Raw genomic sequence first — 17,979 nt, forward strand, 5'->3', positions numbered from 1 at the left:
CTCAACTTATACATCTATGTGACCAGGGAAAGTGAAGACTGTCTCAACTTATACATTTATGTGACCAGGGAAAGTGAAGACTGTCTTAACATCTATGTGACCGAGAAACAACCAAAACTATCTCCCTTGTTTTCACCTGTAAAAGAACAAAGTTAAAAACAAAGTTAAACGAACAATGTCAAATCTAGTCACAATGTCAAATCTAGTCACAATGTCAAATTTAGTCACAATGTCAAATCTAGTCACAATGTCAAATTTAGTCACAATGTCAAATCTAGTCACAATGTCAAATCTAGTCTATCTTGAATGAAATGAAACGCAAATCCCAAAACACGGGATGTCAAGTATATGATCGTAAATATTTGATTATTCAAGTTTGTTAAAGTCTATGGATGTAATATGGTCTTAAAATTATAAAGGTGTGTGAAGTTTTTTTTCTCATTATAGTTGTAATATCAAATTGTTTTAAGTATAAGGTCATACAATACACTTATTATCTAAGTATAAATATGTCGTTTAGATAGATGAAGGTAATGACTCCTGCTTAATAGATCAAAACTTTACTGAAAATGAATATTTTTACTCTCTTCGTAAGCGGTTTTTTTATGGGCCGAGTTGTTCAATGGAACAAATAACAAAAAGGTTGATGGTAAGCCTAAAGGCCGCTATGGTGTTTAAAGAATTGGCTCAATGTTCTCTAAAGTTTTCATTACAAAATTAACAGTCCGTCTCATTGAAAGTTTTGGGGGCTTTAGAAATAGGACTTACGTTTCAATACACATTAAACATCTCAGCTTATAAGATATCATCTCCGCAAGACGTCTTCTTGTGTCTTTGGCCGATACACTTCCATGATAGCATCTCGATTAGGAGATCTCGTCTCGTCCTGCGCTGTCGAATGGCCTGGAACTGATGTTATCAGCTCAAGTCACGGCTCTAAGACGGTGTCGAGTTCCACATGTCGTGACTGGCCGTTCAACTTGCTGCTAGAAATAATGCCTTAACTTAAAGGGGGGAAGGGGAATCAAAACATGTAAAAAAAAATTATATATATATATATGGATAGAGTGTAACTTTCAAGTGACGAGAAATTAGGCATTATAAAAGACAAAAGTAAAATTAAGCAAACAATGTTTAAACAGTGTTTGGTCTGCAAAGGGACTTAAATCAATATTTCTTTAAAAATAACTTGTTAAGACCCCTCCCCCCTAATAAATTACTTTCGCGCTCGAGTTTTCTTGCGATCTGTACTCCAGAGATTTGCTTTTTCCTGCCATCTAAAACAAATTATTTTTCCGAGTGAGAAGAGCGCAGGTCCAATAAAGTTGAATCCAAAATGACTGGGGCAGTCGTATACTAAGGTGTGACATTCCAGACAGAGTTCCAGACAAGTTCCAGTACAGTTTGTACGTTGGTAATGAGATCGAGTGAACAAGCGCCTCATCATTAAAAAACAACATCAATCGTTTTACATCTGACTTCAAGGTCTACCTTTTAGAAATGACTTAAAGGTCTACCTTTTAGAACTGACTTTAAGGTCTATCTTTTAGAACTGACTTCAAGGTCTACCTTTTAGAAATGACTTAAAGGTCTACCTTTTAGAACTGACTTTAAGGTCTATCTTTTAGAACTGACTTTAAGGTCTACCTTTTAGAACTGACTTTAAGGTGTACCTTTTAGAACTGACTTTGAGGTCTATCTTTTAGAACTGACTTTAAGGTCTATCATACAGAACTGACTTTGAGGTCTATCTTTTAGAACTGACTTTAAGGTGTACCTTTTAGAACTGACTTTGAGGTCTATCTTTTAGAACTGACTTTAAGGTGTACCTTTCAGAACTGACTTCAAGGTCTACCTTTTAGAACTGACTTTAAGGTCTACCTTTTAGAACTGACTTTAAGGTGTACCTTTTAGAACTGACTTTGAGGTCTATCTTTTAGAACTGACTTTAAGGTCTACCTTTTAGAACTGACTTCAAGGTCTACCTTTTAAAACTGACTTTGAGGTCTATCTTTTAGAACTGACTTTGAGGTCTATCTTTTAGAACTGACTTTAATGTCTATCTTTTAGAACTGACTTGAGGTCTATCATACAGAACTGACTTTAAGGTCTAACTTTTAAAACTGACTTTAAGGTCTACCTTTTAGAACTGACTTTAAGGTCTATCATACAGAACTGACTATAAGGTCTATCATACAGAACTGACTTTAAGGTCTATCATACAGAACTGACTATAAGGTCTATCATACAGAACTGACTTTAAGGTCTATCATACAGAACTGACTATCAATCTTATGTCTGTCTCTTCATGTCTCATTCCGGTCTACGTCATCACTAGAACAATAACTTTTGTTAACTTTGCGCCATCGGAAACGCTCGAGACAACGTGTTAACTTGCGCTCATAATTTACGAGTGTCGCCCGGAAAGACGTAAAATCCTCGTAGAAAATGTGAGAACAAAAATCCTTAAACGTAACGACGCCGGATACAAACTCCACACTCTTATTCACACACTCACACTGATGAATACAAACGATAACACACACACACACACACACTAAGCTTGATAAAATCCATAATTTAAAGCTGAAAAAAAATGCGAGCTTCGTTTAACGAGCTAGATTTGATTCCTCCATTAGAAAGGTTCTGTTGCATAAATTAAAATTTTGTCATTCCTTTCTCTCTCTCTCTCTCTCTCTATCTATCTATCTATCTTTGTCAAATTGTACAAGATAAAATCAAATAAAGAAAAAAGTTCTGACCTGACCATCGTGAAATCAGTCTAACAGCTCAACTTAAAAACAAAAATCTCAACATTATCAATGGCTGTATTTTTTCCCCTGGGTTGCCGAGTTCAAAAGTCTTGCAATAACATTTTCTGGTTCCACCGGAAGAACGATCCAAACGGTTGTGGTAGACTAAAAAACAACAAAACTTTAGCAGTTTGCCCGCTAGCCCTCACAATGTGTATCTCCCAGGGAGCCGCCGATGAGTACACCTTCTCTGTGCTATCCATTACTTGAACAGCTGTGGTTGAATGTGGTTCTCGGTTGGCTGACAGTGCATAAAGTGCAGACCCCCAACACACCCACACCCAAGTTTCATGCTCTTTGTTTTCAGAAAACTGCCACAAATACTAACGTGTGGTCAGTTCATGCACTCTAGCCGTCTCTAGCACGGTGGGACATTTTAATAACGATGGTCCAGTGGTCATCACAGATACAAATATGTGGTCATTTCATAACTTCATACACTCCCCCATGCTGGACATTTTAATCCTAGTTGGAAACAGAGACAACTATAAAGGCATTCCTCTTATATCTTTAAACAACACACATCTTTTGTTTTGTTTCTGGCATACATTGAAATCATTAAAAAACAGAATGTCGTTGCTGTTGGCTCGCCACAAGAAATAGAAATGAGTTTTTCTCGTTCAGTTATTATATGTAATAGGCCTATTTGTTCATTATTAGTATCTATTATCTATACTTAATAATATGAAAGTTGATGAAAAGAATTGTAGACCTATAACAGCTTTGAAATCATCCAAGATTTATGATTTAAATGTAAACTTGTTCAATTGAAGGTGTATTATTATAAGAGTTAGGCCTACAAAGCACATTTCTTATTCCATACGCTAGAACTAATTCTATTTCTTCCCTAGTGCCATTAGAGAATGGGTTGGCCAGGAAAACCGATGACTTTGCACAGTGTTTAAGTCATTGATTAACATACATCTTTTTTTTTTTAAGTAACGCCTGCTATATATAAGAAAAGAAGAGTTATATATTACATAGGCTACTCTACAAAACGTACATCAATGCTTTATACTTATTTATTTTTGTTTAAGTCACGTGTAACTTTTTTTTTGTTCTATTTCCTCAGGCTTCGCGCCACAGCCAGCGTCACGCTGACGTCCAACACCACCGTCCACAGTATGCAGTTCTAGTTTTTATACACGGCGGAAGCTATCAGAACGGGATGGGTGCCATGATGGATGGTAGCCATCTTGCCACAAGGGAGATTATTGTCATCACTTTCAATTACAGACTCGGGCCATTAGGTAAGTGTCCAAAACAGATGGAGGGGGTTGGGAAGGGGTACAAACAGAAGAGAATAGAAACAGTGTTAGGGATCTTAAACGCTGATTGGCGGCCGGTGCGGCAGTTGGAGAACGGAAGGGGAAGGACATTGTGTGCAGGGGAAGGCACCCTATCTGTTTTGTGGACGAGGAAATGAAATGACCATTGAGGGACAGGAATGTTTGGTGATTGATATTTATGTCTCTTTCTAGCCTAACCAATCGACCCACATGTGGAGTAAAAAAAACAAATGCGCTAAGCTCCGTATCGAGAGAATCCTTATGGTAGTCTCTTTTCAGTCAAACCAAATGCTGGAATATTGTCAGGTTAAGATGAAAGAATTCTTTAAAAGTCACTTCACCATTTATATAGAGAACCAAAAAAGGCAGACTCAAAGTTAATTGACTTAGGCTTACCATGTCCCTGCAAATGTTCAATTCCAAGCTATGGCTGAGTGCGACAACCCTTTCATGGGAGAATAAGATCAGTTCCTCTTTTGCTGTGATACTGGAAGCTTCAGTCATCATCACGTGGGATTTAAGTTCTTATAAACGAAGAATTGAGATGCTACAGAAGGATCCTATGTATCACATTCAAAGACCGCATCACAAACCAAGAGATTAGAGAGAGGGTTACTGAAGTGATGACCTGCTAACTATCGTAAAAAAAAACGCAAGCTAAAAATCTATGGCCATATTACAAGATCTTCGGGTCTTGCAAAGACCTTTCTTCAGGGAACAGTACCAGGAAAAAGAAGAAGAGGCAGACAGAGAATGCAATGGGAGGACAACATCAAAGAATGAACAGGCCTGCCATTGAAAGAGGTTCTAAGGCAAAAGACAAAGAGGAATGGAGAAAGACGGTCGACGAATCTTGCATGGTGCCCCAACGGTCCAATAAACTAAGGGGTAGATAAAGATAAAGATAAAAAAAAAACGAGGATTAGATCATTATCTAGTCAAACGTAGGATTTAAGATCTGATAACCGAGGATTAGATCATTATCTAGTCAAACGTAGGATTTAAGATCTGATAACCGAGGATTAGATCATTATATAGTCAAACGTAGGATTTAAGATCTGATAACCGAGGATTAGATCATTATCTAGTCAAACGTAGGATTTAAGATCTGATAACCGAGGATTAGATCATTATATAGTCAAACGTAGGATTTAAGATCTGATAACCGAGGATTAGATCATTATAAAGTCAAACGTAGGATTTAAGATCTGATAACCGAGGATTAGATCATTACATAGTCAGCGTAGGATTTAAGATCTGATAACCGAGGATTAGATCATTATCTAGTCAAACGTAGGATTTAAGATCTGATAACCGAGGATTAGATCATTACATAGTCAGCGTAGGATTTAAGATCTGATAACCGAGGATTAGATCATTATAAAGTCAAACGTAGGATTTAAGATCTGATAACCGAGGATTAGATCATCATATAGTCAAACGTAGGATTTAAGATCTGATAACCGAGGATTAGATCATTATCTAGTCAAACGTAGGATTTAAGATCTGATAACCGAGGATTAGATCATTATCTAGTCAAACGTAGGATTTAAGATCTGATAACCGAGGATTAGATCATTATCTAGTCAAACGTAGGATTTAAGATCTGATAACCGAGGATTAGATCATTATATAGTCAAACGTAGGATTTAAGATCTGATAACCGAGGATTAGATCATTATATAGTCAAACGTAGGATTTAAGATCTGATAACCGAGGATTAGATCATTACATAGTCAAACGTAGGATTTAAGATCTGATAACCGAGGATTAGATCATTACATAGTCAAACGTAGGATTTAAGATCTGATAACCGAGGATTAGATCATTATATAGTCAAACGTAGGATTTAAGATCTGATAACCGAGGATTAGATCATTACATAGTCAGCGTAGGATATAAGATAACCATGTAAAATAATCACAATCATATAAGCAGTCAAGGAGACAGCAGTCGACCATGTAAAATTAAGTCTCGTGAAGTTGGTGACTTCTTTCGGAGGAAGAAGTCTTGTTCCTTTTCTTTTTTTGTTTTATTTGTTTCAATGTATGTAATATCCATAGAGGATTTGCTCTCTTATTCTTTGAAAATAAACAAATGGACCCTTTTGACTACAGTAGAATTTGAAATGTTTCAATTAAATCTGTGACTTAGGTGGCCCATCTTAACATAAATGTCGATTTAAAAAATAAGTCAAACACTAAACAAATATACATACACACTACACAGTCAAGTATAGTCACAAAAACAAAAGTGTTTAGTCAATTTACTTTGCTAGACTTACTTTCCCATTCACATCACATCTATTGTCTGATAACAAATAAACTATGAACCGAATGCAAACTTAGTGCTATGTTGTAATTGAGAGTATCGACTACTCGTGAGTTTGGATTAATCAAGATTCAAGATCAATGTTTACTCTCAGCTCGATACTAATCTCATGTAATCTGACAACTCTAAAATTGTGGTGTTAAGTCTAAAACCTTTGACAAAGGTCTGGACTGTTTAGTGCACCATTTGTCACTCTTAAACATCTTAACACCATCTCTCTCAGTCTTCTGCTGTTTTCAACGAGTTGTCCTATCAACTCCCAGATGTCCTCGACCTATTATCTTAAAAATATCCTATCGACATTTTAATATTAGTGCGTACATTAATTTATCAAGTTCATTTGTGATTTTTTTTTTGCGTTGCCTAGCAACACAGAAATCTTAAAATTGTTATTCTTGCTCTAGATCTAGTGATAGCTTGAATGAGTGGCCCGGTGCTGCGGGCGATGCCAGTGAACCAATACATTTTTCTATATACTTGTCCTGACTCTACAGCCTGTAATATTATTCTTAGCACAATTTTCTGCATGCATCCCATATTTCAAACATTAAAAAATATATATTTTGATGACGCCATTGAAAAACGTGTCTGGGTTTATTAAAGAAATATAAAGTAACATATAACTAACTTTTGACATCTGCGAAATGTCATTATCTAGGTCAGTTTCTTGGACAATTTTAAAACCTTCATAACTACACGAGAAAAAGCTGTTTGGAGCTACAAACTAACTATTGAGTGATCAACATTGTCCACAGTTTGGAGCTACAAACTAACTATTGAGTGATCAACATTGTCCACTGTTTGGAGCTACAAACTAACTACCGAGTGATCAACATTGTCCACTGTTTGGAGCAACAAACTAACTACCGAGTGATCAACATTGTCCACTGTTTGGAGCAACAAACTAACTACCGAGTGATCAACATTGTCCACTGTTTGGAGCTACAAACTAACTACCGAGTGATCAACATTGTCCACTGTTTGGAGCTACAAACTAACTACCGAGTGATCAACATTGTCCACTGTTTGGAGCTACAAACTAACTACCGAGTGATCAACATTGTCCACTGTTTGGAGCTACAAACTAACTACCGAGTGATCAACATTGTCCACTGTTTGGAGCTACAAACTAACTACCGAGTGATCAACATTGTCCACTGTTTGGAGCTACAAACTAACTACCGAGTGATCAACATTGTCCACTGTTTGGAGCAACAAACTAACTACCGAGTGATCAACATTGTCCACTTACAAAAAAATTACATTATAAAGCAAAGAAGAAAAAAAAGCAATAATTAATACATCTCTTATTATTTGGGCGGGGCATCTTATCTTATAAGTAATTAACATTTCTAAAATAAATATCCTTGAAAGAGTTATTTTTAGATTTATCTTGAAATGTTATACTTTGATTAAAATGTAGACTCTCTGATCTCTATCTATTGCTTAGGTCAATACATTGTGACATTAAGAAAACGAGAACATCATTTGGTTTAGAAGTGAACTAAATGAAGTATTCGACTTTATTTCAACCAACGTGTTTGCAAACCTCTAAAGGGTTGAATGTCCAACGTTTGCCTCCTTAGTTTCTCTTGCGCTCTTGTTACTTTATCTGTAGATAGTCTCTCGTCTTCTTCAGCTCAGCCTACAACCTGATAGCTAATGATATTCATCAAAGTTATGAGCACTTTAATTGACGGCCAGTGATGGGAGGTAAATCTACCCGCGCTACCTACGGTAAGGTTATCTTCCCCTGTGAGCAATACGCAGAGGCGACCAGCTCATAACTCGACTACCTGGATATCTGAGAACTGTAGAGCTCTACACCCCCCCACACCCCCCCCCCCCCACACACACCCACCTGACTGCCTCGATCCTGCATTTTACTTCCCCCCCCTCGAGCCCCATTTGTAACAGAATGGGGATAAATACTTGTGTCCCAGCAGTAGGCAACTCGACAGTGACAGTTTGTCAAGAGTACAGGGTCTTCTGTTCAGAAATAAGATGGAGAAGGGATATATCTACATTCCCCCCCCCCCCCTTTACGATAAGCCTTTGAAGATAGAACATAACTAATGCAAGAACTAAATATGATACCAGCTGAAAAGAAAAATGATTTTTAAAGTAATGGATCTTACTGGGAATCATTTGAATGTAACAGAACGTAGTGGGAATCATTTGAATGTAACAGAACGTTGTGGGAATCATTTGAATGTAACAGAACGTAGTGGGAATCATTTGAATGTAACAGAACGTAGTGGGAATCATTTGAATGTAACAGAACATAGTGAGAATCATTTAAATGTAACAGAACGTAGTGGGAATCATTTGAATGTAACAGAACGTAGTGGGAATCATTTGAATGTAAGAGAACGTAGTGGGAATCATTTGAATGTAACAGAACATAGTGAGAATCATTTGAATGTAAGAGAACGTAGTGGGAATCATTTGAATGTAAGAGAACGTAGTGGGAATCATTTGAATGTAAGAGAACGTAGTGGGAATCATTTGAATGTAAGAGAACATAGTGGGAATCATTTGAATGTAACAGAACATAGTGAGAATCATTTGAATGTAACAGAACGTAGTGGGAATCATTTGAATGTAACAGAACATAGTGAGAATCATTTGAATGTAACAGAACGTAGTGGGAATCATTTGAATGTAAAAGAACTTAGTGGGAATAAGAGAAATCGGTGGGAATGATTCAATTCACATTGTCATGTATTTGAGAGATTTGAGATAGAAGCTCAGAGACCAAGTTATCTTGACTAGCATTGGAGAACGGAGAGAATCGCTACCCTCCAGTGAGCAGATAGTCTGACTAGAAAACTTTCTCGAAAATAATATCATTGTTTTTAAAATATCAACAAATATCAAGTCTCATTTTTTGTTATATTTTACTTATAAATTGGTCACAATAAATCTAGCAATAAACGAAATCAATGAAAAAGGTATTTTTTAGTGAGTATTTAGATGCTTACAGTGATTATCCCAAATCTGATGTCGCTGTAAAAAATATATTCAATATGACTAATTCGAAATACATATATATATTTTTTTAGGCTTCCTGGAAACAAACGATAAATCATTTCCAGGAAATTATGGTTTACTTGACCAGCTCGAGGCCTTACGTTGGATCCAGAAAAATATCCACAATTTTGGTGGCGATCCTGACAGAGTGACCATTGATGGACATAGTGCTGGAGGTTGTAGTGTGGGCTTGCTCATGCTAATGCCAATGGCCAAAGGTGAGTTCTAAAAGATAGATTTGAGTTTATGTTATGTGCAGTGGTAGTAAATGTAGAATATGGAATGATGCATGTGAAAGGGAGGGACCCAAGGAAATGGAGAGAAATGTGAACAAAGATTATTATTAACATTGTAATGTTTCAACAAGATTAAAGTACTTACAACCTATGAGTTGCAGTAGGATGCTGTAGGATTAAACAGCCTCTTACGCTCGTAACAGTTTAGATCAGAAGCTTTATACATTATTTGAAATTATGCACTTTCTTTTCCAGGAGTATAGCTATTGCAGATTCATTTCTTGTAAACCTCTACAAATGAATGCTCATCAGGGAGTGGTTTTGTTAGTGTTACACTGTGTTATATTTGTTTGTAGTGTTACACTGTGTTATATTTGTTTGTAGTGTTACACTGTGTTATATTTGTTTGTAGTGTTACACTGTGTTATATTGTTTTGTAGTATTTTGTCATCATGTTTTATTTTTTTGAAGATATATTAATCATTTCTACATTATGTTCCTTTGTTTTCCTTCTTTTGAAACTCTATTCTTGCTGTGTAGGTTTATTTAGCAGAGTGATTCAACAGAGTGGTTCACCGTTCGCTGACTGGGCCGTAACGCGACAGCCAATTACGCCCAACTTCTACTTCAAAATATTCACCACAGCTGTGGGTTGCTATGGGAACGGTACTGCTGAAGTAAAAACTTGTCTTAAAGAGTTGCCCTCAGATGTCATTGAAAGAGTAATCCTAGAACAGCCCGAGGTAAAAGTGTATAATCTGTTTCTGAAAAGGTCTATAGAGATTCATAAGTTAAGCTCTTATCACATTTAGCTTCCCTTGACATGAGGCATGAAACTAGGTCCGAGATACTGGGAGCTCATGTACAACTCTTAGAAAAGGAACAAAATAATAAAGTTACAAGAAAACAGCATTGACCGGATGAGTTCAAATGACAAAGAGAAGGCCTGCTGTGTGGATTAGTGCACTTGGTAAAGAGAATGCCTGCAGTCAGGATTGGTGCACTTTGTAAACAGTAGGCCTGCTGAGTGGATTAGTGCACATGACAAAGAGTACTGCTTGGATTAGTGCAGCTGACAGAGGATACTGTGTGGATTAGTGCACACAACAAAGAATACTATGTGAATTAGTGTTCATAGAAAATAGTACTTTGGTTTATTGTGTGGATTAGTGCACATGACAATGAGCACTGCTTGGATTAATTAGTGCAGATGACAAAAGGTACTGTGTGGTTTTGTGCACAAGACAAAGAACACCATGTCAATTAGTGTTAATAGAAAGCAGTACTTTTTGGATTAGTGCACATGAAAACATGATTGGTTCTGAAACTAATCTCGGTTCTCAAAAATAAAGTGCTACGACTTTTTGTTAGTGCTGCACGACTTCATTGTCTGGTCAATATGACCTGAGCCAGAACAGTATCTGATAAAACAAACACGCACAAAGTTTTGTAGGGCTGCTACATATCTAGCATTGAGACATACAGTCATCACCGTACACGAGTTTGTTTTATAAAGTACATCAGTGCACACAAGTTTGTTTTATAAAGTACATCAGTGCACACAAGTTTGTTTTATAAAGTACATCAGTGTACACAAGTTTGTTTTATAAAGTACATCAGTGTACACGAGTTTGTTTTATAAAATACATCAGTGTACACAAGTTTGTTTTATAAAATACATCAGTGTACACGAGTTTATTTTATAAAATACATCTGTGTACATGAGTTTGTTTTATAAAATACATCAGTGCACACAAGTTTGTTTTATAAAATACATCAGTGTACAAAGTTTGTTTTATAAAATACATCGGTGTACACGAGTTTGTTTTATAAAATACATCAGTGCACACAAGTTTGTTTTATAAAATACATCAGTGCACACAAGTTAGTTTTATAAAATACATCGGTGTACACGAGTTTGTTTTATAAAATACATCTGTGTACACGAGTTTGTTTTATAAAATACATCAGTGTACACAAGTTTGTTTTATAAAATACATCTGTGTACACGAGTTTGTTTTATAAAATACATCAGTGTACACAAGTTTGTTTTATAAAATACATCAGTGTACACAAGTTTGTTTTATAAAATACATCAGTGTACACAAGTTTGTTTTATAAAATACATCAGTGTACACAAGTTTGTTTTATAAAATACATCAGTGTACACAAGTTTGTTTTATAAAATACATCAGTGTACACAAGTTTGTTTTATAAAATACATCAGTGTACACAAGTTTGTTTTATAAAATACATCAGTGTACACAAGTTTGTTTTATAAAATACATCGGTGTACACGAGTTTGTTTTATAAAATACATCAGTGTACACAAGTTTGTTTTATAAAATACATCAGTGTACACAAGTTTGTTTTATAAAATACATCAGTGTACACAAGTTTGTTTTATAAAATACATCAGTGTACACAAGTTTGTTTTATAAAATACATCAGTGTACACAAGTTTGTTTTATAAAATACATCAGTGTACACAAGTTTGTTTTATAAAATACATCAGTGTACACAAGTTTGTTTTATAAAATACATCGGTGGCACTTGTGACTTTTATATTTCACAAAGAAAGTTGGCCAATCCAAATGGATGCTGTAACATATTACCAGAACATCAGAATCTGTTGACAGAATCACTGAATGTGAAATATAATGAATCTATCTAAGAAACTCAATTCTTTAGACAAATAATAAGCACTAAGTTCAACTTTATTTCTGGTTGTTTATGTTGCGATATCCGTTAGTGTTTCTTGAACACGAGCTGTTTCCAGTTCTTCTGTAGAGCCAAGCGAAAGTCTCAAACTTCCTGCCCAACATTATGTACTTTTTAGACACAGAGTGTTCCGTAAAATATTTTTTTGTTATTACTTTGTGAAAGCCTTTTCAAACAAGTTTTTGTGTTTAGTGTGTTTGAGAAAACGAATGTATAAAACAGCTCACATGAAATATGGAAACTGCTAAGAATCACGCTTTAAACTAAAGTCATGAAAATTAATTTCCTTTTAAGTCTCTAAATGCAAAGTAATCTAATCTCTGGGCCTACTTCTTGAGCCCTGATTTCAAAGGGGCCGTTTATTTGCCACAATTGTCTATCCCAGCATACGTGGGCTGCATTTTGTTCATTGTCAAACGTCCGAGCGCTGATGCTTGATTCATCTGACTCTTGATGTTTACGAGTTGCAGATTATTTGGTGAGAACATTCAAGCTGAAAAAAGTTGTGGTTATTTTTTCCCCATAAGAAATTATTTAAGTTTTCAATTTACAATTTGAAACCACAAAACAAAACTAGTATTTAATATTTAAAAAAAACCTATTCTTACTGTGATGCTAGATGTATTTGTATGATTTGAATAACACTAAAAATTTGCTCCCACAGCATCCTGTGTCCCTGGTTCCACCTTTCAGGCCAGTAGTGGACGGTGCAGTGCTACCAGACACGCCTGAAAAACTGGCGGCCACAGGGGAGATCAATGGGGATGAAATCCTGACAGGCACCACAACAGACGAAGGTCTCATGGCAGGTATCCTCTTCAACTTTGATTGAACCAATCACAGACACAGAGACAGATCATTGACGGATGCTAGATAATCAGATAGACAAAGAAGTACAATGATTGGTTGATGGATGAATTATTTGTTTTAAATATTTATTGACTGTTTGGTTGATTGTTTTTTAAGTTTGATAAGGCTGGTTGACTAATTTTGTTACTTGATTAATTTTCATTGTTTGATTGTCGTTGGTTGATTAAATTGATTGGTCGGGGGATTGATTGATCAACTCAATTGTTCTGGTTGACCAATTGGTTTGTTAATCAATTGATTGGTTTATTTGTTGATTAAATGCTTTGTTGTTTGATGGTTTGTTGCGACTAGTCAAATCAATCTTTCTCTGCGGCAGCTGTGCCTCTCCTCAACAATTATGGAGTTGGTCGACACGGCCTACAGCGTCTTCAGGCAGTCATCAGTGGTTTTAGTGTTGATCTACCAGCTGTACGAAGTTTGTTAGGTAAGTCACTCACAGACTCACTTAGGAAGTGCATCCACCTGCATTCATCCTATTCTACAGTGTCCTCTGTGTTCCTAGTAGTTTTGTCTTGCTAGACGGGAATCTAAGCGTTGTTGTTGCTTTCGTGTTCTTTCCGTTTGTGCTGCTTGTGTGCGATTAAAACTTGTTTAAATCCCAAGAGCATTTCCTGGGCGGAAGTGACACTTGACAGCTAAATGTCGATTCATTTAGTTAACTGCTCGATGTCCATAAGTACACAATGGTTGACACAGGTGTAGCTTACATATAATGCAGAAATATTCTCAAACCTGAGATTTAAATAGTTTTCACATTAAAAAACGGTGTCTACTTATGAAGAGCTTGTGATACCAATTGAAGTTATTTTAATATCGACATAGAATTAGGAGGAGAGGGTAGTAAAAACTATTGTAGTCTAAAAAATGGCAGCCAGTCTTAGGTTATTGGCTAAGCCCCAATAATCTGCACTGTTATAGCATTCCAAACTTCGGTAACAAATTGCTGTTGAAAAAAAAAAGAGGTTAATTTTCTTGAGACACGGTTGGTTCACGTGACATTACTTTGTTACCTAACTCTTTGTAAGTGGCACGGTTTCGGGATTGGGGCGTGAACGGAAGCAGACGGTAAGATCGATGATCACATCGGAGACCTTGTTAACAAAGTGCGCTGAGCCAAGGGTAATCGGTTGCTCCCCACATCATCTAGGCAACCTATAATCGATTGGTCTTTCTGGACAGTGCTACAATAGGCGATAATGATAAGGTCCATGTCACCCCTCCCGGAAACGAATACGCCTTTCAGACAAGCTCGCATCAATCCCAACTTAATGTCAACAAATTGGTTAACTTGCAGCTGCTTTCAAATTTTAAAAAAAAAGCTTTGTCAACGTCTTTTTTTCTTAGTCCTTATAAAAAGTAGAAGGTCTTATAGACAAATGTTAGTTTAAAATGATTAGTGAACGACCTAATTTTTACACAAGGCTTATCTTTCCAAAGCTTAGAACTTTTTAAATATATATAAAACAAATTTACTCATTTACGACTAATTGATTAGAGAATTGGCTAATTTTGTGATTTATTCGTGCGTTGTCATTAACAATGAATAATTGTGCAAAGTTTCAACTTGATCCGACTCTGGGAAGTGGGAGAAATAAAGTGTACAAGATGTGTACATTTGAACAGATGGGCGTACAAAGTAGATAGAAGCTTTGTACAAGAGTCTTGAAGAGTTCATGATGTCAAGATACAACAAGAGCCCAGATGCTTTATTAGGTTTGATGTTGGCTAATAGTTTTTGGATTCCCTTTTCTTGTACTTCTATATCTCCTATGTTGTTTACTTGGTTCAAATTAAGTAATATGTCTTTGTCTCCTGGGGCTGAGAATGCTGATGCAAAGTATTTGCTTAGGATGTTAGCTTTAGTTTCATTATCATTATGTGTTATACATAAAACACTGAACCATAATCTTCAAATACAAAAACAAAATTTAATAAAATACTCATAGAGACACAAAGATAAAGGCACATTCCTCATCCAATATGCTAGGACAAATTTGTACAAATACTCCTTCTTCCCTAGTCCTATTAGAGCATGGAATGGATTGTTTGAGCTAGCCAGGATAACCAGTGACTTGGCAGAATTTAAGTCATTGGTTAATATGCATGACTGAATGCATGACGCGTAGGACTTAATCATCTTCATTTTTGAAGTAACGTCTGTATTATATAAGATAAGATAAGAGCAAGAGAGGATAACAATGGTCTTACAAGTCTTAAAGATATGGACATTGTACTTTGTCTATATATAACTATATTGGACAATCTTCAAATACACTTAATGTGTCTACTGAAATATTTCTATGCGAGACATTTACTTTCAAATCAATGGAAGAAAACCCATTTTAAGTTGAGAAAGACTATTTTAAAAATATGTGTACTATGGGAGACTGGGAGTTACACGAGAAGGCCACTGGTAGTACTGTTCCATAACATTGTCTGGTACAAAGTTTGTACACGTTATTTCTCACACACCCATTCTCGGGTCATTTTTTAAGTTAAAAATTTAAGTTAATATATGCAATTATTTATGAATCGATAAAAAAATTAACCAATTAGTCATTTAATTAATAGCAATTTATTATTTTGTTTGATACCAACAAAGGAAGTTAATCTTCAGTATTCACATATACAGCCAAATATATAGGGTTTAGTCACTATAGATAATTGAAAACCTTAATTCTCCAACACCCATTCTCGGATCAAGTTGAAACTTTTAACAATTATTTATTGTACCTAACAAAACATAAATCAATTTAAAAAATTAACCAATAAGTCAATAAATCATTAGGTTCAATATCATTTGGTTCAATATCGAAAAAGGGAAACTACTTCTAAATTCTTGGTACTATAGTTGTAAGTGCTTTCCCCTTAGATAAGCTTTGTTGTTTTTTTTTTTGTTTAACATTTTATAGTTTGCTTGTTTCTTTACTTTTACTTTCCTCCACACAGACAATGTTATGGAACAGTACTACCAGTGGCCTTATGAGTTTGAAGACGAGGAGATCAAAAAAGGTTTTGCTGAGGTAAGATGACGTCATGGCACCACAAAGTTTTCATTTCTTGATAGTTTCCTTGATCATCTAGAAATGTGTAGATGTTATCTGCATTTGTGAAATCAGGCATTCTATCGCACTTTGCCAGTAACATAAAGTATCAAGTAAAGTTCACCCTTCACACCGTGTGATCTATAGACATTATACAGCTTGAACTTACTAATTGTTGACCTCTTTTCAAAAATAAATTGTTAGTCAAAATTATAAGACATTCCAATCCAAGTTTTCTTGACCTTTCAATCCGCTTGGAAATGAATGGAAAGTTGTGCTCCAGACACCGGACAATCTACAAAACTTTTGGCTGAAGAAACTTACAAGCACACACATGCACATCATCAGAACATTTCTCAATGGACACTGTGAAGTTGTGCTCCAGACACCGGACAATCTACAAAACTTTTGGCTGAAGAAACTTACAAGCACACACATGCACATCATCAGAACATTTCTCAATGGACACTGTGAAGTTGTGCTCCAGACACCGGACAATCTACAAAACTTTTGGCTGAAGAAACTTACAAGCACACACATGCACATCATCAGAACATTTCTCAATGGACACTGTGAAGTTGTGCTCCAGACACCGAACAATCTACAAAAATTTTGGCTGAAGAAACTTACAAGCACACACATGCACATCATCAGAACATTTCTCAATGGACACTGTGAAGGGGACTTCAATGAGTTCATGAAGCTCAACCCTGTGGCAGTGCCAGAGATTGAAAATTAATTCAATTCCATAATAATGATAATGATGATAATGCATTATCTCACGTGACCGCGCAAACTCATTTGCAGCCTACATACTTTGCCACATCTGATGCAGACATAGCAGTTGTCCTCCGGGGGTCTATCTAATTTTTGTTTTCGACGTCTGTGCCTGTCTTCAGCAAGGGCTTTCATTTGGATGTGTCTTAAGACTTTCGTGAGAACTTTCCAAATGTCTCTTTCAGAGACCATCTGCTGTCAGCTGATTTCTTTTATGCTAAAGATGTCAAAATGGCGTCTGAGTTGATCTTTATAACGCTTCGGGGGGGGGGGGAGGCACATCGAAATGTCATTCTCCTTTAAGTTCGCCAAATAAAAATCGCCTTTGGCATGCAGTTATACAGAGCAGCTGTCGATTGGTAAGTTGTGCTAATAGCAGAACATGATTATTTGCAACTTTGTCGTTTTGCTAGCGTATGCCCATTAAGGAGCGAATGCACCTTTGAGTAGCCTTAGATGTCTCCTATAGAGCACCGAGAGCCATATAGAGTGTGGCGAGACCTTGATTTTTGTTGGTAGGAATGACCAATGCCGCCATACTATTATTTCGAGCGACTAAAAGCGCTGTTGGCCTTACACGTGAAGTGGTCGACAACATTAAGGAGGTTTGTGGAGCTGAGTTAGTTCAGTTTGGATATCTATAAGACCAAACGCACGGCTATTGAAACTACTGCTCGGCATGGGCGTAGCCATGGAGGGGGGGGGGGCGTTTCAACCCCCCTCCGAAATGAAATTCCCCCTGCTGGGGGTGGGGTGTGGAATTTAGTGACTGATTTTTTGCTTTGATTTTGTTTATTTTAGGTGAGATTTTAATACTAAACTAACTAAACCATAGCAGGATAATGCACTGTGGATACCTCAGAAT

The 17,979-nt window shown here is 36.3% G+C and overlaps 1 protein-coding gene across 1 annotated transcript in view; it reads left to right on the forward strand.

The window, feature by feature from the left end:
* The window catches only part of LOC106075885 (carboxylesterase 4A-like), an 83,861-nt gene that overhangs the window by 59,098 nt on the left and 6,784 nt on the right, over positions 1 to 17,979 (forward strand). The window contains exons 4-9 of the mRNA XM_056029951.1: positions 3,886 to 4,063; positions 9,499 to 9,684; positions 10,243 to 10,445; positions 13,088 to 13,232; positions 13,610 to 13,717; positions 16,243 to 16,316. Coding sequence (XP_055885926.1) covers positions 3,886 to 4,063; positions 9,499 to 9,684; positions 10,243 to 10,445; positions 13,088 to 13,232; positions 13,610 to 13,717; positions 16,243 to 16,316 — 894 coding nt within the window. The remainder of the gene's footprint in view (positions 1 to 3,885; positions 4,064 to 9,498; positions 9,685 to 10,242; positions 10,446 to 13,087; positions 13,233 to 13,609; positions 13,718 to 16,242; positions 16,317 to 17,979) is intronic.

The sequence above is a fragment of the Biomphalaria glabrata genome, chromosome 5 (genome assembly GCF_947242115.1).
Source record: "Biomphalaria glabrata chromosome 5, xgBioGlab47.1, whole genome shotgun sequence".
In the NCBI taxonomy this organism is placed as follows: Eukaryota; Metazoa; Mollusca; class Gastropoda; family Planorbidae; genus Biomphalaria; species Biomphalaria glabrata.